This window comes from Hippoglossus stenolepis, chromosome 6 (assembly GCF_022539355.2).
Source record: "Hippoglossus stenolepis isolate QCI-W04-F060 chromosome 6, HSTE1.2, whole genome shotgun sequence".
Taxonomy (NCBI): Eukaryota; Metazoa; Chordata; class Actinopteri; order Pleuronectiformes; family Pleuronectidae; genus Hippoglossus; species Hippoglossus stenolepis.
The window spans coordinates 3,554,698-3,578,935 of record NC_061488.1 but is presented as its reverse complement, the minus strand read 5'-3'; the positions used below and the strand labels follow the sequence as shown (position 1 = coordinate 3,578,935).

General features: G+C 45.9%; 1 protein-coding gene across 4 annotated transcripts in view; it reads left to right on the top strand.

Moving 5' to 3' along the window:
• acap3a (ArfGAP with coiled-coil, ankyrin repeat and PH domains 3a) overlaps nucleotides 1-24,238 on the top strand; it is a 59,343-nt gene that overhangs the window by 4,612 nt on the left and 30,493 nt on the right. For all 4 annotated transcript variants that reach the window (XM_035158724.2, XM_035158723.2, XM_035158722.2 and 1 more), the window contains exons 2-4: nucleotides 20,797-20,854; nucleotides 23,295-23,414; nucleotides 24,071-24,124. In XM_035158724.2, the coding sequence (XP_035014615.1) occupies nucleotides 20,797-20,854; nucleotides 23,295-23,414; nucleotides 24,071-24,124 (232 nt within the window). The remainder of the gene's footprint in view (nucleotides 1-20,796; nucleotides 20,855-23,294; nucleotides 23,415-24,070; nucleotides 24,125-24,238) is intronic.

Below are 24,238 nucleotides of genomic sequence, written 5' to 3'. Positions count from 1 at the left end.
GCATGACGTGAAACAACTTGTTATGAATGTTATAAAGTGATCAGTGGGTGAACTGGGACCTGGAATAATGGGGATTTATTAACTTCATTTTGTATCAATTAACTGTTTTGGTCCCTGTTTTCCTCGGTAGTGTCTAAAGATGACAATGTTGTGTGTGCAGCAAAATAATATTTTAACTATCAACAGATCGTCCTCTTGATTTCTACGTGTGGTCTATAAAATGTGAGATAACAGTGAGAGTTGTTTTTTTCTTCCAAAGAAGAAACCAAAGATTCTTCAGATGTTGGTTTTGGTCGAACCAACAGTGGAAAAAACAGTTTCTAATCACGAAAGACAACAAAATAATGTCTTCAGCTTGTTGGCGTCCAGCTGATTAGGGGTCAGATCTGCATCAGTGCTCGACTTTTCAAAGCCAATTCAAACTGCATTCCTCCATGTCCCTTGTCTAGTGAACTGGGAAGTACTGGACTTTTACATTTCAAGAATCTGTCCCATTATCTGGTGGGAAGGATTTAATGCTTGAGTTAATATTTAAATTTATGCAGATGAACTTTAGCGTCTTCGATCTCCCTGATTTCAGATCGTTGCTGTTTATTACTTCTCCACGTGTTGGATTCAAATTGGTCCCGACAACATCTGATCTGAGGCCTTATTGCTCTGAGTCACTGAGCTGAATCCAGCATCGGGTTCGTCTCAGTTCACCGTCGTGTCATCTTTGCGTTTGGAGGACGTCGCTGGTGTTTCTGGACGATCTGCAGCTGGAAGTGATTTCTGCTGCGTGGTCTTCTTGCTTCTGCTCCACTTCAGACTGACCTGCTTCCATCTTGAATGTGTGTCAGTGGCTCCTCTGTTCAGCTCCTCCCCAGGACTGGGACTTCGGACAGTGGAGGGGGGGGGGCTCCGCTGTTGTGATGGAAAAAACACTTTGTCCGTCACATCCGTCTAACTGATATCTTTACAAGTACATTTACTCAAGTACTGTGCTAAAGTACAGTCTCGAGGTACTTGTACATTATACTGCTTCACCACAGTTTAGATGGAGATGATGTATTTTTTTACTCCACCACATTTATTCAATAACTTAAGTTACTTCACAGATTAAGACTTAAAAATGACAAATTTGCTTAATGTAATATTTTGTCATAGATGAAACCACTAAGACGATTCTTACTTGAAAAGGCAAATAATATAGATTTAATTGCCATTTGAATTAATGGGGAATTTGTACTTCTTACTTTTCATGGGCTTTTATTGTTTAATTTAAAATTTTAAAATCTTTTGTTTGTTTCATTGTTGATTGAATCAAACACATGGGATGAACGATACAGACAGAGACTCCTTGCAGTAACTATAGTAACAGAGTCAGGTTCCACGTCCTTGTGCAGCTACTGCAGTAAAACTGCTTAATTATTGATTCATCAGCAGAAACTTACAATAATAATTACGTAATATACTGTTTGCAGATAGAATCAGCACTTTTACCTTTTCTGATTTACATACTTATACTTCATTCACATTTTGAACACAGGACTTTTACTAGTGGCTAAATACTTTTACAGTTTGGTGTTGAAACTCTCACGTCATGAAAGGATCTGAATATTTTATAATCGTACTGTTTCTGAGGTCTGAAGCTGAATGAAGGACTCATCCAGCCTGTTTCCTGCAGCTGGTTCAGTGACCTCTGCTTGTGACTTACACGTTAGACGCATTAAACTCCTGCTCCACCATCGTCTCCCCCGCCCACGGGAGTTCATTCTGCTATTTTCAATTTCATCCGTGTGCTTGATTTAATGGCCGAGCGCTCAGCGGCGCTGGCCTGCCGGCGCCTTCGCCATCTTGTTAAAGGCGTCAGCGAGCTCCGAGCGCCGCAGCTAACAACATCCAGGTAATGAAAGTGACGGGGATTAAGGCAGCAGTGTGCGGTTTGATGGCCCCTGTGTCTTAATCAGGGATTGGCCCACATTCAGCTCAATCCCTGGATGGCAACTTGTCACACCTGGAGGCTTAACACCCCAACTGGTGTCACTGTGATGTGAGGGAACGCAAATAGATCTAATGATACCAACAGTGGAGCGATGTGATGTCTTAATCACGGAGCTGTCGGCCTCCTGCTGAAAAGGCGCTGCGCCATTAGCGGGGAAAGACTTTCATCTTTTTTTTAAATGAGACCAGATGAAGGGGTCTCAGAGCTCAGCAGGCTCCAGAGCAAGTGGGGCAGCTTCACAAAGACGACCAGAGTGTCACTTCACAGTGTTTACAGGGACATAGAGACATTTTCAGACATGACCCGCGGGTAGAATCCGGAGAATCGGGTCCGGAGTTTACCCAGAGTTTACCTTTCAACACATGCACAACACAGCGGGAGGTTTTCTGCACAGACGCGTTCACAACAGCAACACAATCTCTGCATTATTCAGGTGCAGAGACAGGAAGTGATGTATTAACCATGCTGCGGAGATCACGTGATCATTGTTACATCCCCCCCCGGACTCTCTTCACATCTTCGTCTGGGTTTTTTAACCGAGAGATATTTGTTTTTGTAAATGGTTTTAATGTAGAACAACAGATTTGCAACTTGCTAGAAACTGCTTTGGCAAAAAACTTTGCTCGACCTTTTTATCGTCTGCTCTTAATTTAGAAATGCTCACTGTTACACTTCAGACTGTTTGGTTGTTTGTGTGGCTCATCGCTCATAGACGAGGAAGAGCACGTGCAGGTTTAATCAGTTCACACAGCGTGAGTTACTGCTCTGCCTCCATTTCTATGCTCGAGAAGGGAATTGACGATTTGTTGGAAATGGAGATTGGAGATGACGTCATCCCTTTTTGTTGGAGGAGGGGACTCGCTGCATGAGCTCTGCGTGACCGTCCCTCTCCTTCCATTTTAATGAATAGCGAGACGTTTCGCCCACAAAGGGCCGTGAGAAGCTGGGCTGCTGCATGCTGAACACTAATCTGCTCCTGTCAGACGTCCTGAGAAGTGACAAAGAGCCCAAACCAGGGAAAAGGAGAGTGAAAAGTGATGAAAGTGATGAAATCCGAGGCTCAATTCCTCTTCTCTCTTTCAAACCAGCCATCCGGTGTTGCCACAGGTTGCGCTTGCTGCGCCGCAGACATTGAATCAGCACTATGGCAACATCCTGAGCCCTGAATGATGGATGACTTGTATTAAATTGGCATTCCTATTGCAGGCCACGGTGAATAAAACCAGCGATGACGAACAAGAGCTGCTCCAGCATCACACACACGGGGAAACACACTTTTAATACAGATAATCCAGGCCTCTGGTCTTTCTTCACAGCGCGGGTGAACAACCTCGCTCACAACTCCACATTTGTTTACCCAAGCAGATTGGATTATGGTAATGGAGACTGAACATCTGATGTTAATTCTGTATGGCTGCAGATATCAGATGTCTCATGCTGTTTTTTCGAAAATCCACTTTCCTCCTTGATATGTCAGAGACGGGCTCCAGTTTGCCCGCGGGACAGACTCGGTCATGTGTTTGACCCCCGGGGGAATCATCCAGTAGAAATCGACGAACCAGAGCGTAGCTAACAACAGGTTTGCCGGAGTCTCTCGTATCATCTGCGCACCTTCAACCCGTCGTGACCCCGAAAAAGCGAGTTAAGGTGCAACGTGACTCCGTGCACGTCCGATGAAATGGACGGTAATTCAGAGTTAATGTAAACAGTCTGACTGATGCTCCCCCTGGATTATCCGTAATGTAAAGTACGACGTCAGATGCAGGAGAGTTTCTTTTCTCTGATCGCTCTTTTTCTTGTTTGCTACCGTCCCAATGAATATAGAGTTAGAGCCCGTTGGCTTAGCTTAGCACAAACTGAACTGAAAATCTGTCCTGACTCATGGTTTTCTGTCTGTTTCCAGGTTTGATGCTAAATCAAATTTATATATTAACACTCTTTTCACACCAAGTCCGTCTTTTTTATCCGCTTCTTTAATCCATAGTCCAATAAAAACCAGAAACAACTCTCTCTGGAACGACCGTGACAGATTCTGAAGAGGCAGACAAATCAAACTCGGTGCAAAAACTTTAATGATGGAGGGAAAGTTTTTGATTCACGACGTGAAGGAGGTCGTGTGACGTGTGACAATTTAGGACGAAAAATACAGACTTGATGAATAAAGCAGTTTCCCACAACACCAAACTATTTCTTTAACTGCTTTCAGAGGCTGGGTTGTTTTAAATTGCTCTCTCTCTCTCTCTCTCTCTCTCTCTCTCTCTCTCTCTCTCTCTCTCTCTCTCTCTCTCTCTCTCTCCCCTTCTCCCTCTCTCGAGTGCGTGACCTAGAAAACGCTGCTTCAGAGAGGTTCAAGCTCTAAGTCTTAGAAATCGCATTAATCTGTATCAGGTTTTCTCATTAGTGCGGCGGCGTGTTCACCGTTTCACCACTTTTACATTCAAGTTGGACGACTAATTGGAAAATAGCCAATTTCCTCCGCACACAGCATCTCTCTCCTATCTTGTGGAGCATCTCTCAGCTGTCTTGTTAGACCTTTGCTTCGGGGGGTTTTCTGTTTTCATCTATTTAGAGCAGGCCCTCCAGTCAGCGGCAGAATGTGAGGAACCGTCCTATCGGGGGAAACAGTGACTGGACTCGGCTCTTGTCGCGGCCGTGCGTCACTTGTCAGCAGACTCGTAGATGTGACGACTTGTATTTGGTCTTATTGTACCACCAGACTCTTAATGGCTGGAAACAGAGCTCCTCACTGTTTAATGTCATGTCTCTGAAACTTAGCGGCCGACGACCAGGCGGCTGCAGGAATCCGCAGTCTCCAGGGGAACGTGACTGGATCGTTTCCAGGTGTGTCAACATCAGCCCGTGCTAAAGGTTTATCACCCTGTGGCTCAGGAAGTGGGATGAAGTTATTGATATGAGTTGGGGGTTTCTGCCGTACAGCTGTGGCCGTTTGTCGTCACCTGGGGAATATATGAAACAAACGCACGTCCAAGAGAAACACGAAGCCGTTACCCTGAAAGTGTGAAGAGCTACAGAGGGAGAGAAATCTTGGGGATCCGCCGTCGCTGCTCGGTTGCGAAATGCTGAATCACATGTGCTCGCATCTGTTTTTCATTTGTTTCGTCCCTCTCTCTCTCGCTCCCCTTCTCTTCCCCTCTTCCGTCACTCCCTGCCTTCCTCTGTGTGCGGGGGCAGACTTCTGGTCGGGGGCCGGGCCAGAACCGGGTCGAGGGACGGGTCAGGATGTGCGTCAGTCGGTCCCAATATCAAAAGCAGGTTGGGAGTGAAGGGCAAAAACCCCCGGGGAGGTGGTGTGAGTGTGAGGAGGCGGCTGACTCCTCCGTGATGACACCCAGACCTGAGTCACGGAATAAATCCCTCAAACACCCCTGATCTTTATTCCAACAACCTACAGCAAGTGAAGGAACACTTAACTAAGCTTTTAGTCGCAGGGTTTTAAGATTATCTCCGTTTTATTTGATTGAACATTGAATGATTTTTGGCCGAACCTTCAACAATTCTTAATGTCACTGGCATGAATTTTAATCGGCAACTATTTTAATGAGAAATGAATCGCATCTCAGTTTCGAATAAACTTTTACGAGCATCTCATGGTTCCTGGTCATAAAATCTGAGAATTTACGGCTTTTCCTAGTTTCAAATTACACAGAGTTGAATATAGTTGGATTTTGAACTATTTGTCCTGAAGAATCGCACAACGTCGGGCTTAAGGATCTTGTAATGAGACCAAACATCAGATGGCTTATCAGAGAAATAATCATTAGTGTAATTGATAATGAAGCGGATCGTTAATAGTTGGTCTAATTTTTGGTTTGGGACCGTTCACCTGACAATATAATCCAAACGAGTTGAAGATGCATGTTGGGATTTCTGAGAAACCGACCAATCATCACTGCTGAGACGCTATCAGGTCAAATTTGGTCTTTTTGATTGAAAATGACCACAAGCTGCTGCAGACTGATGTTTGGCAGCTTCTCTAACATTTGTTCACCTATTTTTTCCATCTACCGGAGTTTGGATCCTTTTATAAACCTCTCTAGATCAGCCTGAAGTCTTTTCATCCCTCTGAACTGGTTGTTTTCTCTCTGCTGTTGATGTTTGTTGGGGTCGTCTCTGCAGAGCGTGGTTTTGTGAGGAGACCAATGAGCCGTGACTCGACTCGAATCGACTTCTTTCTCACACAACTGTGTAATTCGGCTCTTTTCTCCCCCTGCGCCGGCAGAACCACTGTAGATGCAGTTCTCCAGGGAGTCGTTTCCAGTGCCATGTTTCAGCATCGTTAACCGAGGACGCTCAGCTTCACTTCACTGCTTTTCTGCACATCAAGTGTCAATCTTGATTTTCCTGTTGCCTGCGTTTTTTCTCACAACAGGGAAAGATAGAGACGAGTAGCCGCTATTGTCTTTTCACTTGTTGACCTACCGGCGAAATGTGGAAAAACCTTCATGTCAGGGTCCAGGTTAGTTCTCTGTTGACCCAGGAGTGACATCAGCATCCAGGTCCACGGACTGATGGGAAGGGGTCAGGGGTCACGAGTGCAGTGCCAGGAGCTGACGTCAGGGGCACGTTGCTGACTTGGCACCACAGGAAACACCTGGTGGAAATGAGAGGGTCCAACATGTGTCCTCTGACTTTCCTCCAGTCAGCTGAACTGACTCTGTGACATTCACAGGATCGATGGGCGGACACCGGCTCCACATGTTGTTCAGGGTGCGTCCTCCGAGGCTGCTTAATTTGTATTGTCTAGTTTTTGGGATCAAATGTAAAACAGCAGACGTTTTGAGTGTTTTTTTTGCAGTGGAAGGGGGTGTCAGCGTATTTCACATGGAAGCCGACTGTCGTTTTCCAGCCGTTGTTTCTTTCGAGCCCCATCTCCCAAGCTTCGAGACAGGAAAGAGCCGCATGCTTCACACGTCTGGTATGTCTTTCTAGTGCGAGCCAAGCTGCGTGTTTAGCCCACAAATATGCCGGGAAGACTCCCAGCTCAGCCCCACCACGGACACATCACGTCTGCGTAGGGGATTTCACTGAGCTATTCCACCGAAATGTCAGGGTGTTACGCTGAAGGACTGAAGGCTCTGCCCGGCTTTACTCTTGTGTCGGGGGTTTGTTTTGCCCCGGCAGCCTGGTGTGCTGCCCAGAAAAAGAACTGCGAGAAGCAACGACGTCTGTAGGCCTCATTGTCTTCCTCCCTTCAATGGAACATTGTGCAGGCCGGGTTCTCACAGCCCAGGCCTCTTCTGAATCCTCTGTGTGAGAGTGTGAGTGTGAGTGTGAGTGTGAGTGTGTGTGTGTGTGTGTGTGAGAGTGTGTGTGTTCTTTCTCTCTTTCGTCTCCCTCGTCCCGAATATCTTCATTGACATTTTTGTGAGCTGCAGTCATCTCGGACCACCCTGAGTTAATATAAACCTGCGCCGCCAGTCGAGACCTCGCATATCCTGACCTTTCTTTACCCCCCACCCCCCCCCGCCCACCTCTCCAATGATCAACAGCGTCCCACTCCCCCCCCCCCCCACGCGCTCTGACAACGCTGCTGTTGCGTCGCACACATCCTCTTGCATCCTATTTTAATAACAAACAGTCGGGTTTTGAGACGGTCCATTCATATCTGTTTCCCTCGTGATGGCACACAGGAAGCACTCGCAGACCCAGCTGATGACGGTGTCGTGCGTAAAGGGTTGAATCCCTGCAACAGTTCCCGCTACATGCTCGTCTTTGTTGAACCCCCTGGTCTGAAGTGCCATTTCCCCACGGGCTGCGGTGGCCTAATTACACGACCCAACCACCATGTAGCTGATGAGGAGTGGATGGAGCTGTCATTGCATTATGCACGGCCACTACACCCAGCTGGTTTGTCAAAAAGACTAATTGGAGCCAATATTAACGCCCTCCCATTACCCAGCATGCAGCGGTACGCCTCTGTTTAACATCAGGTCCTCGCTGCTGAACATCTACATCAGGGCATTGTTTGTTTTTTTTAGCTTCCCCAGCAGCTAATCATTTTTACCACTGATCCAGATTTAAAAACTGAAATCTATTGTCTCCAGATCTTTGGAGATCATTTCATCTAGATTCATAACCAACAGGTTGGGGGGGGGCGGCTGTGGCTCAGGAGGTAGAGCAAGTGGTGGACTAATTGCAAGGTTGGTGGTTCGCTCGCTGGCTCATCCAGTCCACATGTCAAAGTGTCGTCGGGCAAGGCACTGAACCCCATAGGCTCTTTGTTTTGTACCACATACACTACATACAAGATACAGAACTCAAGTTTAGAGTAAATAAAAAAGCTTATAGGGACTTTAAACTAGTAAAGCTGCAAATTCATACTCTCACGTTGCCTGTTCACTCAACTTTTCAAAGCACTTTCCTGAAAATACACACTTAAGCCTGAAACTATCACATTTAACTGTCCTTCCACTAGTTTTCAGTTCTTTAAACGTAAAATCTTTCTCTAATTCCCTGAACCAGGGTTTGATTTCTTTGCCTGTTTTAGTTGTTTGAACTCTGTAATTTCCCGACCGTTGCTCAAGTGGAGCAGGAAGATGCTGTGGTTTGTTTAAAAAAAGGCCACTTGAACGTGATCCTCTGTTAAGTCTAGTTACAGACTGTTGCATCACACCCGCCCCGCTCTCCCCTCCGCGGGTTTTTGTTCGTTCACGCTGATGTTTTATCCGGACAGTGAAAGCGAAGTCGTTGTTGTTTCTTCCTGTGCAGATATCAAAGTGGGAGTTGCTGTTTATGGCTTCATCGCTGACCCACAATAACTCAAGGCCACGCAGGACATCACTGGCCGCGTTCCCGCTCATTGTCGTCTTTTTTTTTTTTCCAGCTGCGTTCCTCCTCAGCTTCCAAGAACAGTGCTGTCAGCAGGAAGTTCAGGTGGGGTGGGGGGGCAGCAGCACATGGCCAGATTCACTGTAAACCCTGAAATTGACATCTGCGTTTTGTTCTTGAAACCCCTGTTTTTGTCCCCTTCTCCTCCACGAGTGCACTGTCTCGTTATGTGCAGTCGATTTAGCTCTTTGTCTGGACCGAGTGTCGTCGGTTGTTGCTGACAGATCCCCTATAATCTCCTGCGCTGTGGTTGTGATGCTCAGGGCAGACGTGGGGGATTTATTAGTAGCTAATAGAGCTCAAACCACAAAGAGGCTTTCAGGAACACGGACGGCGTGTGGAAAGACTCCGAGAGGAGCCGACCACATCGAGTTTAAAACTTTGAGACTAAATTGAAATCACAGTTAAAAGGACAGATCATCCTCGTCTGCACATCCTTACTGTCGGATGCCACATCTCTAAACCTTTCCACAGCTGACACGGGGAGTTTCAGCGTCCACAGAGAACGTCGGCAAATGCACACAAGAGCAAGATGTGTTTTCCAGTATACTTCAAATAGAGGCTGCTTCAAAGTCTGATTGGATTTTAAACAGCGGATTGAGCGGAATCATTTCATGTGCTCCCGGTGACGTTTTGACCCAAAGATGCTCTGACTCGCAAAACAGCTGTTTTCTTTATCGATAAATGCTATGATTATCTTCAGCTGTCTCATCTTGTACTTTATAAAAATGTCATAAAATAGTGAGAAGTTCCGTCACTGTTTCCCAACCCAACTTTAACCAACTGTCCTAAACTCAAATAGCGAATTTACAATCATATTAAACAGGGGAAATCCTCAGATCCTTCACAAAACACCCAAAATGTAATTGTCAAATACTAAATAAAATTATAATCAAACAGATATTGCTTATTACTGCTTTGTAATGTTGATTTGCAACATAAAATGGATTAAACTTTCATGATTAAAGTTCCCAAAGCCCAAAGTGACGTCTTCTCGCTCCTTGTTTTGTTCGACCAACAATCAAAAACCCAAAGATATTATATTCACTATAATATAAAAGATTAAGAACTATAAACTGAAGTGTGGCCCAGTGAGGATGTTACGATACCACCTCCTCCACACGTCCTCTCGCCACACAGGTTTTAATCCTCTCATGATTCCCAGATAAACCTCAGTAGTCGTGGTTCTTCTGTGTGCACTGTCCTGTCCTCCAACACTGATTGACACCCAGGAGGAACTAATGATCAAATCCCTTGTGGACGCGATAATGCTCTTATAAGTCTTTCTTCTGACTCTCTCCAGCACTGAAATCTCTGCAGCCACATAATGAAAGGCGATATTGTGCAGAAGACATCTGTTCCAAAGCTGACCCATAGTTAAAACTCTGAGATATTGGTGGAAAGGCTGACACAGGAAAAGAAAAACCTCACAGATCCAACTCCTGAGTAGCAGGAGAGAAACTTTCTGCCACATCACTGTAATCAGGGCTTCACGCTGTGGAGTTCAGGAACGCACATGGACACGTTCGTCCATATTTTCTACTCAACCGGAAGAACTCTGCTTTTAACATTTAGCTAATGACTCCGGCTTCACTTGGGTCGTGTTCCCCCAAATTAATCTGAGCAGAAGATTAGTTGATGCAGATGTTTTGTCTGCTGCTTGAGTCCCTGAGCTGATGAGTTATAAATGGAAACGGTGTTGTTGAGGGTTTTAAAACCAACTTCAAGGAGCACAAAGCAGCAGTGATTGTCACATTTGCATATTTTGTACTTGAAAGGGCCTTTTATCATCTGCTGATTATTCCCCCCCCTTATTTCAACTCATGTAAATGTGTATTTTTGCTTCAATACAAATTATGTGGATGTCTTTGTCCTGCGTTAGACTCCATGTTGTCCTGGTGGGCCGGGTTTGGGGTGGACAGGATTTCAAAAGGAGCGGGAAAAACATGCCTCCAGCTGTTGCTGTGGGTCAGCAGCCGTCAGTGTGAAACACGTTCTGGTTTTTCTTTTGGCAGCCAAACCCCCTTCTTGTTTGTATGTAGCTCTGTGCAGCCTGAGCCTGGAGTGTGATTAGAACATGGGAGTGGCGGGGGGGGGGGCTCAGGGCAGCTGCTCGCTCCCCAGGGGCAGGGACACTCTCAAAGCGTCGGGGTCGGGACTCAGGGTTTGGCAGCCGGAGTCCTGTGTATGTTTGCAGGAGTCAATGAGCTGTGATCTGCGAGTTTATAAACTTTGGGCTGTGGATAAAGAGCCGTGGTTGGTCAGTGAACGCATCATTTGAATTTAAATATGTCTCAGTGGGTCCACGGCTTTCAGATTTCAACAATTACACATTTGCCATGAAATTCTGTAAGAAGATTAATGATCCTCTGAGGATGAACCCAGCTCATCCCCTGACATTGAGGTTGACTTTTATGGGTTTTTGGTGAGCTGCTTCAACATCTGCAGTCGGACAGTGTGAAATTCACAGTTCCCTCTATGATATATTTTATTTTTGATGATCCCCTGACCTTTTACCCTCTAGCGCCACCATCAGGTCAGTCATTTTTGTGTCCCATCCTTTTTAAGTCCGGGTTCTGGTCTATCTACTTGATTTTTTTTGCACTGCACTGCACATGTCTGCAGTCTGGTAAAACCTTGGCAGGAGTTTGTGCAGGAACAAGCTTGGCTGCAGACGTTTTCTTTGTCTTGAGTGTTTCTGCAGAAAGATGTCTCTTGTCTTATTTTCTTCACATGCATATTGAGAAGGGGGGATTCATCTGTTCAGCTGAAGTGGGGATGATATCCCAGTGATGTGCTCAGGGACGGTCGACCTGCCTGGGAACCTGCTGGTCGTCGGACAGCGCCAGAACTAATGTGTCTCTCGCCAAGGGAGGATCTGAAAATATGCACATGTGTTGTTCAAGGTCCAACAAGACACTGACTTACTGATACAGGATATCAGAATATTGTAGAGTTTGTATCAGTGGAGAGAATGTTTCATTTTTATTAGTTTTCTTTCTTTTGAAAACTATAATAATAATAATTTGCTTCATTTTCATGCAGGGAGTCTTAAAGGGACATTTCCACACATTCTACACCTGAAGATCAGTTGATTTCCACTCAGCTTGTGAAAACTTTGCAAAAACGTTTTTAAAGCCTGAGGAGATTAACTCTGATGATATATTGATCTAAGTTATCTTGATTTTAACTTAGACTTCAGACTTGTAACAGAAAAACCTGTATTTCTCGTTGGAAGTATGGAGTTTGAAAGTCTCCCAAATCAATCAGTCAGTAAAACCCACAATGAAACGTATTCTCTCAGTGTCTTTATTGCTTTTTATGAACTTATGAACGTCACTCTTGTTTTTCCTGAGTGATTAATGTGTCAAGTGAAAATCTAAACTTCATTTCAGTGTGGAAAAATTACGGGGACGACTGAACATTTGTCGTTTCTGGCAAAGGTCAGACAGTTTACACTGGCATTAATCAGTCAGGCTTTTGTGGTATTGGTGTTGGCCGTCAAAAAGTCCTTGGTTAAGGCTTTATTTTAAACACTTGAGATATTTATTTTACACGTGGCTTCTGTTTGTGGCTTCAGTGAAAAAGATAAAAACCCAACGTGTTTCTGACTTTGTGTTTTTCAGTGTTTTCAGGGTGATTTCTGAGGAGCCTCTTGGGTTTTTTATTCCCTCACGATTTATGTGCTGTGGTCTGCGGCGTGCAGAGACGCAGCACGCTGCCAACCCGTGCACACGGAGGGGGGAGCGTTTGCAGGGGTGTGGCAGGGAAGGTGGGGGGTGGAGGTGTCGGGAGCAGACAGGCAAAAGTTCAGCCGCAGCCGGCAGACTGGTCATCTGAGGTGGGGAGCTCGCCCGGTCGCCAAAAGAAAGACAACACGAGGGGTGTTGATCTTGGAGAGGTTGTGTGCGTTCGGGGATTAGGAACATACGATCCGGGCTCAAGTTCCCACTCGTCTCTCTGCAGACAGACTCCTTTACCTTTCACCTCTTCTTTTACATTCTTCCATCCCCATTGTTTTCCAGTCCAGACAACGTTCTGGATGATCGATGTTCTGATTCCGGCCTGTTACAGTAAAAGCTCAGCTGGCTCCACATGCAGATACCTGAATGTTTCTGAGATCCTCTCCCGGTTCTGGCTTTTGGGGATTCCTCAGAGTGAAGCCACAGCCGCACACGGTGGAAGGTGGCGCTCGTTCAATTGAATGATGATTCCAGTTTTCTCAGCCTTAGATGTTTCCCATGCTGGCCTCATCTCTGCGTACCTGCTTGGCCCTTTACACTTTATATAAAGATGGACCACACGTCTCCAAATCCCACCTCTATACAGAAATGAAGCCAATATATCCTGGATATGAACACCGAGAAACAAAGAGTCGGCACAGTCGTGATGAGGCGATGAAGCCGGGGTCACAAGGTCCTGCCCATACACGCATTCGTCCAATCATAATTCAGTCTCAGCTATCAAATTACTATTTAAAACCAAACTTACCGGAAAAATGAACACTTGAGTGTATTTTGACTTTTGTGTTTTGTCCATCCGGCAACATGGAGGATGCGGGATGTCCATCGTACAGTCTATGCTCGGCCGTCAGACTTTTCATTGGTTTGATATAAACATTCTAGGCTGTGTGAAGGTTTTACAAATAGAAATCTTCCATGGATAAAAGCAATCAACCCGGTTTGCAGTGTCAGGTCCTGTCAACTGTTTTACAGACATTTCATTTATACAGTTTGGTAGAATGCATTTTTATGTGCGGTGGACGAGTTGTTTCAAAACCAAAAGTGACCATTGAGAGAAATTGGCAGCGAGGGAGTGTTTCCTCTGCACTGACTTTAAAGTGGGGCCTGAACACGTGAAATGCAGAAATGGTAAAAATAAATGAAGCACTCACATCTATTCTGAGACACCCTGTCTAATCTTATTTGCATTACAGAGTCTTGTCTTCGCTCGCAGCAGCTGTGCAGAATCGGCCCTAATAGTGATCGTTTCACAGAGCTGCATTCGTCTACTCGTCGATTTAAAGATGTCTGAATCTCATATAAATGTGGTTCTGTCTTTCTCTTCGTGCCGACTGAGCTTTCCTGCTTCTGTCCTGGTCAGAGGTTTCTGAGGAGACACTTCTTTTTAGGCTTTTCTTCGAGGACGGGCTCGGTCACTATTGATTACGTTGCTTCTTCACTGAGAGTTTTCAGCCCCTGTCCTACGGATGATGGGATCCAGGCTCCTGAATCTATGCATTCAGCGCCTGCTTGATGCTCAGGCCTGCACCACGTTGTGATCGAGGCATAAATGAGTAATTATGGCTGCGGCGGACGTGTCACTTCTTGGAAGCCATTAGTGCAGGAGTGTGTTCAGTTCAGTCTGGTGCAGAAATGTGAGCAGTATTTATAGAGCAGCTGAGTTCTCCTCTGTCAGAGCAGAGTGCAGGCCGCTGTAAGTATGAGGGACACATCTAAGCCTTCGAGTGGAAATAAAAGCTTCGGCTTATGAACAATAGTCAGAGCTTTGAACACATGTTGGGGGTTACCGGAGACATTTGAACTCACCCTGCACCTTCAATGCATTAGGATTTGGTTACTACACATTATGGGGCATTGTAAACCCTAAATTCTTGGGATGATGATGTAAATGCCAGTTGGATGAGTACAGAGGCTTTTGGAGGTCATAAGGTCAAAGTTAGGTCTTGCAGCACGGGCAGGTTACGTTCTGGTTAGGAAGCTGCAGGTAAACCTCCACCTCCCTCTTTAGTTGTGCTGTGCCTGACGAGCTTTCTGTCCTTGAACGTCACAAAATGGTGCATAAACTAATGTATTTTTACGGGTGTGAGGATTCATCGATCTGGTTCGATAAATCAATTCAATGAGCAGCGACACAATGTATGAAAAAGTGAAAACATCGATTTCTCTGCCTCCGTCACGCTAGAAAAATACAACAACACAGCAGGAAAAAGACAAAGAGAAACACAAACTATAGTTTCCTGCAGAATGTCTCGTCTCTACCAACGGCCTCTGGGAAGTTAAAAAGTTTGGAGGTATGTAACTAAAGTCTTAGTTGCTTTTGTGTGATGGTATAAATGATAGAAATGTAAGACATTGTGTAAAACGGTCGTATAACATCGTTTCATATCGATTGTAAACCCCTGAATCGTAAAAAAGGACAGTGGTACCTAAATACTGTCCCATAGTAGTACTATAAATATCACAGTACTCTCACCATAGTAACGTTTCTTGTGGGTTGTGTGAGGAGGTGACTTATTTCTGAGTGACTAGTTATTGCTCTGAAAATGCAGTGAGTATATTTGGCGTTGCATAGGCAGCGCAGCCTCCTCGACCCTGCATTAGTCCACATAGTGGTCTGCAGGAGGAGGAGGAGGAGGAAGAGGAGGAGGATGGGGTGAGCCGGGCAGAGCCAAGCAGCTAAGAATAACCGGAGCTGCTGCTCAACACAGCTGAATGGAATATGCTCGGGGATCCCACCCGCCCCGGCCTCCAATCAGCCATTCAACCGTGCACTCCAGCCACAATTAGGACACTAAAGCAATCAATACTGTGACAAAATGCCGCCTTTTCTCCAGACAGGAAGCTGCTTTGTGACAATGGGCCCCTCAGACAAGACTGGGCCACCCTGTCGCCACCCTTAGCTTCCCCTCCTCCACGCCGGCCCCCTGCCTCCTTCAGTCTCCACACAGACGAAACCTTCTGTGGAGGAGTTTGAATTAAGATGAGATTAAAGATATCGAGGAGCGCAGGAGAGAGAGCAAACGGCAGATTGATATCAAACAGTCGGCTGATTACTGAGGATCACTTGAAGCGAGCATCTAGTCTGCTCAACAGCTGGGCTCATTTGTACGCTGGCACCGAGACCGGAGCGCTCCGACGCCGCTGCATCACTCACCGGCTAATTCGCTCGCCCCAGCTGGCCGCTGTCTGTGGGTTTAGCTCCCGTGCCGCAGCTGGTGGACGTACGTTTTGGGTCAGTACCTGGACCCAGTGTTGGCTCAGTCGTTGGCGTCCCACCTGCTCGCTCTCCACCCAGACCACCAGCCCCCCTCAGCCTTGAGTCCCCCTCCAAAACACAACCCTCTGGGGCATCCGGGCCCAGCTGCATCGCTCTCAGACATCCGGCTCACGCACAGCAGCCAAGACTTGCTCACTGGCTGTGACAGAAAGTGAATGAGTACATATCCTCAAGCATTTATATCGTATTTCAAGGATATACTTGTGAGGAAATTATTTTCCCGCTAGTTTTACTTCTACTGCTTATATTTGTCTTTATTTGACCGTCGCAGTTACTGGTTTCTTTACATCACACATGATGAGCTTTAGAAAATATAACAAATCGTTAAGGACCAAATTTGAAAGCAATTGAAACCAAATCTGAATCCTTTCAAATTCCGTTATTAGATCTACATCACTTCATTGCCGTAAAATCAAGAATTTAACTTCTAATCGCTAATAACCAGAACTTCTAATTGTGATTTAAGGACCAATTACCAGATAAACAAGACGCTGACAGTAACACAGTGACTCATTAGAGCGTGCACCTCCGTCAAGGCCCAACCCCGGATCCGCCCCTTAATCTGCATCCACTGTTCCCATCCCACAAAATGTTGAAAGACGTTCTATCTCGCAATGTTAAAGAAAGTGAAAGTGATCTGCCCCCCGATCCGAATCTGCACCAAAAGTTTAAGAACTCTTCCGTGGGTCGTGTCACACCCTGCCACAAAATTTCATGGAAATCGTTTGAGTGGCTTTTGCATATTGCTGCTAGATGATACACAAACAAACACGTAACCACGCAACCTCCCTGACAGCGGCAATTACCCCATGTGGTCAAATAATTGGTTGTTGCTGGTTTGAGTCTGAATTCGTTGTTTACCTCTGATACGAACCTCTTAAAGACACAAACTGTAATTTAACATTTCATTTAAAAACTTAGAGAATAAGGCCCAATGAATTCAAGAGGTTGTTCTGAAACTCTTGGCCAGTAAACGGCCCCTCAGCCGTTGGTCTGGTCGCTCCGTCAGCAGCCAGAAACCACCGGAGCTGCAGCTCACTCAGCACAATCCCAGTGTTTATTATGCTTTTTTACGCCAGCGTTTAACTGCACCGTTCCCTGTCAGATAAATGATCCCAGACCAATCCTGCACACTAACAGGCACATGTAACCTCAACCTGCCCAGACGCGCTCTAAACTTATCACCATAGCAACCCGTTCAGAGCAACCATGCATGTTTGTGTCAGTTGGTCGGTGACGTAGGCGTTCTTGCCATGTGCGGCCCGTGTGGACTTACTGCTGTTTAATGGTCTCCTGACGAGCTGTTAATGGAGCAGCGATGGTCATCTCCTGTCACAGTGGCCATCTTGTGAGTCACGTTATTATTTGTTCTCCGCCCCCCTGTGGTGTGAATAAGGGTCAAATCACGAGCGCATCAGGGGACCTCTGCGCCCCACTTAGGAGTTGGTTGCCGTGACTACGGGCCCGGGGCCCTGTGTGCATCCATTATGGTCGGCATGTGCAGTGAGACAGGGCAGTGGGGGGGTTACAGCCTGAGGGAGCTGGGGGCAGCTGCCCCATGAGACAGATTCTGCACATCTGGATCGTGGAGCCCGGGCTGTCACCATGGTGAGCGTCATCGGTTCAGTTGCATTCGGAGCAGGAGAAGCATGACCGAAAACCCCACCACCACCACCCCCCAGCCTCCACCACGAGATACTGACCGTGACTACGTGATGGATTAATCATTTCTTTATTAGACTGAATATCTGCAAACTGAATATCTGTATGTTCTGGTGGTTTGTCGAACACAACACCACAAGTGATTTGGGGAATCTGTGGTGGATGTTTTTGGTTATTTCGTTTAGGAACTAGAGCAGCACTCAGTAGAGCGCAGTCCTCTTCCCTTAAATACAGCTGCACCAATTTGCACACACACTTAAGGATATTCAGTCCCCTAAAGAGCCATGAAAAATCAATGAAAATGTGGAAAAACTAAAAAGTGAAATGTCTTGGATCCTCCCACGGACTTGAGTTTTTCTCTGCCCCATAAAACGTCCTTCCACCAAGTTCCGTGGTAATCCGTCCAGTAGCTTTTGAGTAATCCTGCTAATTAACAAACAAACAAACCAATCGAAAAAGGAAAATAACTGTTGCTGAGCTGGTTCTGTAGCCTGGTGACCACAGTATTTTAAAACAACAAAAAGTTAAGAAAAGTCTAAACGATTCAAATCATGTGTGTACCATTCTGTCGTCTTCTTTCCTGCTCAGTTAACCATCGCGTGACCCCTCAGATGTAATTTATGACCCCTCGGGGGGGGGCTTGACCTCCAGGCTGGGCAACACTTCACTAAACACTTTGGTTTTAAAAGTCAGCTGTCGAGAGCCATTGTATTCTTGAAATATGACGTCTAAACAAACAAGCCTAGAAGAGCAACTAGGCAAATAAGAACAGCCTTAAACACTCTGTGAAGATTATTAGGAGGCTGTGTAAAGTCTGTTATACGGCATAATGAGGTGAAGGTAAAGAAGTAAATAGTTAACGCATTGTTTGTAGGTTTTACAATATGTAGAGAGGAACCTTCATTATATTGCACCATAAGAGATACAGATAATTCTGTGGTCAAATATGTGTCAGTGCTTCTGAAAACCTCTGCTGGTAACTATAGTTAAACTGGGTCACTTATAAACTGTAGATGTTTGAAAATAAAATATCCAAACTATATTTCCAGATCAGCCTGGTTCTTGCAGAAGAGGCCGTAGGGGGGGGAAGCAGCCCCGTGAAAAACGAGAGCCCACTAAGCTCAGCATTATCACATTAAAAAGGCGGTTTCATAAAATGACATCAGCAACGAAAACAGCTTTGCTCACTGCGAGATTATCCCTGGGTGTGGTTGGTCGGCTGGAGGCTGTTCGGTCGGAGATCAGCTGAGGTTAAAATAACACATGTCCGCACGTGGAATAATACGGTATTGATTATTTAGGTAACGTATGTTCCCATTTCTGCATGAGCCGGAGCTTATGACAGATATTTCCTCTCTGGAGTGTTTTCTTTCCCCCTCGGTTCTGTATAAAAGAGGACGGTGGGGTGGGGGGGTGGAGAGGAGCGTGAGAGCGTGTGCCATCCTTCGCTTCCCCCGAGCTCTCTGCATCCCGGCCAGGAAGGCTAATCCACCCGGGGCCAGAGAGAAAGAGATGAGATACAAGTTTTATATCCTGCCAGGCATGGCCGATATACGCCACAGATACTCTCATCACACAGCTTCTCTCTGTGTCTGTGTGTGTGTGTGTGTGTGATTTATGAAACCGCCTCCTTGATATTAAATTAAAAACTTGCTTTAAGTGTGTGTGTCAGAAAGATCTGCCAGAATACCTCCTCCCTGTCTCCTGGAAACGATGACGACTGGTGCAGTGCCCGTTCTGGGGCTGTTTGCTTCGTCTGTGGTGATGCCGGTTGCAGCTCTTCTTCCTGAAACAGTCAAAGTGAGCTGCAGTAAGAAAAAGACCTGCAGCTGGACTCAGTCTGTGGAACCCTGAAGCCTCCGCTGCTGCACAAAGAGCTGTTCACGTGTTCATTCAAAGTTCAGTGAGCAGAACCTCAACCGGAGAATCCAGGTTGTCGTTGCTGTGAACTCGCCAGTGGACGTGATCGACAATGTCTTGGTCACTGTTTGTCTGTGTGCAGAGCTTTTCATAAACAGTCTGTGGTGCAGAGTTAGAAAGTTAGTTAACTTTGTGTTCATCCTACCTGGTTTATCTGCAGTGAAGCCATTGACTGAAACGGATTCAGTTTTTTGCACCAAATTCGTCAAATGTTTTTTTAAACTAAATTTGCGTTATTACTGTCCACCTGTGTGACTCTTATATACATTTGAATAATCTTCTTCACTGCTGTCATGAATGAATTGGATTGTAATATTTGTTGAGCAATCGACACAATAGTTGGACCCAGAATCACGGCTTTTCAAAATAAAAGCTCAGTAACTAACGAGCAGCATGTGAAACATTGCAGCAACCAAACAAACGCTGTGTTAAAGAGGAAGTGACTCTATGACGGAGATCAGCACCTGTGACGTCTGTGAACGTCTGTGTCAGTCCGATATGATCAAATTAACAGGCCGTCAGTTGTCGACCAATGCTGGAGGTTATCCTGTTTGCACCAAATTCATCAATTCACTTCCTTGGGCTGACACCTCGAGATAAGTGAGCCACATACAGACAGACAGAGATTTCTGGAATTAGCAGATAGAAGATATTGTCTTCGACTAAACTGCAACAGCAAATGTGTCGTGTAGAAGAAGTAAATTGCGACTTGATGACATTTTCTTGTAACGAGGTTTGCGTCTTTTGTAATTCACGTATTTTGCCAAAATCGCAAATGTGTTGATACAGAGCGTGTTCAACACGTTTGGTAGCAGGTCTACATGGAGGCAGAGTTTACGATCCACATGCCGCCTCCTGACGTCAACTTGTGGGGGAAGCTAATGAGCTGCATCATCCAGCTGTTAACCTCTGGGTGCGTAAATCACCCAGTGGTTGGGGCTCCAGATGCAGCTGGGTGTGGTGGTGGCGGCGGTGCGGACAGTGGGTAGGTGGGTCCGGGGGCTGCGGGGATGAACCAGACAGCCACGTTCTCATCACTCTGCAGAGACCTTGTCTGTCACTTTGTTTTGACAGAGTTGAACTGCTCCCCGGACGGCGTCTCAGCCACTTTCAGAACACACAGACTCCTGCTGCTGCACACACACACACGTCTGACTTTGGCTTCGCTGAGCTGCGTCTGTCTTTCACAGATTTATGCAGCGTTTCGTAAAAAAACCCCCCACAGGAAATCACAAGCAGATTGCAGAGCGGCAGTTTTCCAATGAAGTGCACGACCTTAATGGAACTTCTTTACAGTTATGAAGTAACTGGAAACCGCACATGAACTAACGGCCTCTCTTGTTCTCTTTTCTGTGTCTCAGGGCAAATATTGACGAGGTGGAGACGGAGGTTGTGGAGATCGAGGCCAAGCTAGATAAGGTAAGAGATTTTCCACTGTCGCTGTCGACGCTGTTTATCTGTCGTGCTATCTGGTCCTGGATTGGTCTTTTTCAGAGGCTGATGTGGAAATACATGTGATTTATTTGTCACTCAGACACAGACATCAGATCATGTGGCGACTGGAACGTTCCTCAAATGAATGCACGATGAAATAAACATAAAAGCCATATTTCAGTCATGTTTCCCTCGTGGTTTTCCACTGATGCTCCTCATCTTCTTATATCTTCTGCAAACGTTATCCTAGCACCTGAGCTGGAGCGCTACAGCACCACCAGCTGTGGATTTCTAATATCTTTGCAAATGTTCTGGAAAATCCGTCAAGATTGATGCTGTTTTTGGAGGGAACCCTGACTACTGATGCTCCCTGCTGGTCCATACAACCACATGTGAACCCAGAGGAAAACCATTCAAATGTAGAGCACGAACTGGCTTGAGTAACGTTGTAATAGGTCAATTGAGGTAAACATTAAAATACATCTTGTTTGGCAGAGCTGATATTCAGCCATGCCAGCCCCCGCTGTTCGAGCATGTTTGGTTTTTCCTGCTCTACAAGTCGTCAGTGGAGACGAGTCCAAGCGACATCTGCTCTGTCTCCTGCTGAATTTATAAAGAATGGAAAATCCTGTCCAATCGGCTGCGGCTCTGCACCGGTCGCGCTTTTAAAACACACCTGGAGGCGTCGGTGACATCACAGATTGAGGTGTGGCAGAGGCACAAGTGAACTCAACTTATCAAACACATGAAGGATTCTTCTACCTCACAGTGTCTGTTCATTGTGGCTATTTCTTAATCTTTATTCTTAGTATTTCCCTCAGATATTTTGTGCACCGACAGCAGCAGTCAAACCCATGGGCACATTTAATTATGGTTTCAGTTCACAACAGTCCCCCCCTTGTACCAGCTCTATGTGACACCAGGATACGAGCGGACGCTAGAACAGATAACAAACTAAAGAAAGTGAAGAAGGAGTATAGGGATCAAGAAAGGGACCTCGGACTGGATCTGATCTGGAGAGATCATGGAGCAGGAAGGTGGCGGAGAAACTCAGAGGTTTATTTGGGAAGTCCAGGCCATTTAAAGCTTTGAAAACAAATAAAAAAAACTTATACTGCATCCTATACTTGACTGGGAGCCAGTGTAGGGATGCTGGTGAGATGCTGGTTGAGTGATGCTGGTCAGATGCTGGTCAGATGCCGTCTGTCGCTCTACATAACGGGCAGTGTAATGTGGCTCAGTCCCGTTGAACAGTTCAGTTCAGGACTTGTTCAAACGTGACGTGGCAGCAGTGTTAAGACGGGATTCACTGAAAACATTAGCCTCCAGTTGCCCTGTAATGAAGCAGCCAGATGTTTCGCCTGTGAAGCTCGTGTCACTGCTCCATCTGTGCATCTTTTGAACTACAGTGTGTGTCATGCAGCGAGAGCCGGGATTAGTCAGGCGGGCTGCTCTTCTTTTTCCTGCCGTCAGTGTCAGAAACCACCACTGAAGTTAAACTCCTGCCAAAGGGATCTTGGGTGGTCACTTTTCTAATATAACTGTACTGGAGAGACGGCATTTTAACAATTTCCCCTTCATACTAGCATCTGGATTAACATCTATCCAGTTCAAATTAGATCATTAAGGGGGAAGAAGAAAAGAAGAAACCATTAAGTTCCACATTTCAGTTGATTGACTGATCCAGTCCAGTCCCCTCGTCCTGAAACCGTCCCTGCAGTCTTACTGGATGTCTGGTTAGCAGATGGGAGGGAGAGAGAGGGAAGAGCCTGGCGACAGAACACAGGGTGAACGATAAATGAAAGAAGCAGCTAAACAAAGCCGAGTCAATGGAAGATATTTTCTAATTGTGCTGACGGTCGCAGAACAAAACGAAGCGTTCTCACTTTGATACGTTACAACATGTGGTGGACACACAAATCAGACGTCAGACATTCTGCTGGATTATCAGTGTGTGTCAACAATCCAGTGCTGGGTGACATTAATAGTGTTCACGTGTTGGCAGGAGTTAACACATGGTCCCTGCCCGACAATGACACCCACTAGCATGTGTCACCACAGGTGGTATCTAGACAACAAACACACATCTGCAGCCATCGTCCACATGTGGTAGATTAATTGAAATAACTTGGCAACAAAATTCAAATTTCACCCTGAACTTTTCACATATACCAGGACATTTGAGGGGGGGCTGTAGCTCATGAGGTAGAGTGGGTCGTCCAGTAACCAGAAGGGCGGTGGTTCAATCCCCAGCACTTGATCCGAGTATGTCAGCGCTTTATAAATACAGACCATTCACCATATATTCGCTCCGGGCATGACTGACATTTCCTTGATTGTAACTACATCTCTGCTTATATCAATATGTGTCTGATGAAATGTACAGTTTGCTGAGATACGCCTAAATGTGTGTGTTTCTTCTCAGCTGGTGAAGCTATGCAGTGGGATGATCGAGGCGGGGAAGGCGTATGTGAGCGCCAACAAACTCTTCGTCAACGGCATCCGGGATCTGTCTCAGCAGTGCAAGAAGGACGAGAGGATCTCTGTGAGTTTCTGATCAACGCATCGTTTAATCTGCTCTCACTGACCCATGGTCGTCGTTATCGTGGCTTTATTGTCCTCGGTGGTCGTATATTTCTCTGGCCGTTGGTGGAGGGGGATTGATGCGGTGAACGGGGACTTTCCTCCACGGCTCTGTGGTGGATGAGTGTGCGTTTGTGTGCGAGCGAACCCGATTACTAACACATTAGTAAGTGAGGATCAGATCGGGTCTGGAAACTCACTTCTCATGGCTCAGCTCGCAGCTCCGGCGTCTCGCACTGTTTTCACTGCCGCTCACATTAAGTGCTATTAAAAGCCTTCTTGGCCTGAGCCGTGTGACTAATTGTGAGTTTCTTGTTAAAGTCTTGTTCATATTTGTAGTTTCCATTGTAAAAAAAGATCTGAATCAGCCCTGCAATTACAGTTTCTTTTCCCGTACAAGGTTCAAGGGGAAAAATATCCTCTCCGGCTCAAAAGTACACTTCAGTGACATTAACCAGCTTTGACTTTATTCTATAATTCAAAATGAAGTTTGGTATTACCTTGTAACAGCCTGAACTTCCCTCTTTTTATCCTCAAATATAAACACAGCTGCAGTTATGAGAACATTTCTTTATGTATTTTAGAGTTTAAATAGTGTTTTGTGTTATTTTTGCGCAGGAGTTCCTGGAAAAGTGCGGGGAAAGCCTCCAGGAGATCATCAACTACCACATGGTAAGTCAGCCCGCTCTCCAGACTGTCCCCATATGCTCCACATGCACTCGCCTGAGACACACCAGCACTATGACTCCATCCTGAAACGCTAAGTGTCTTTCAAGGGGCCTGTGT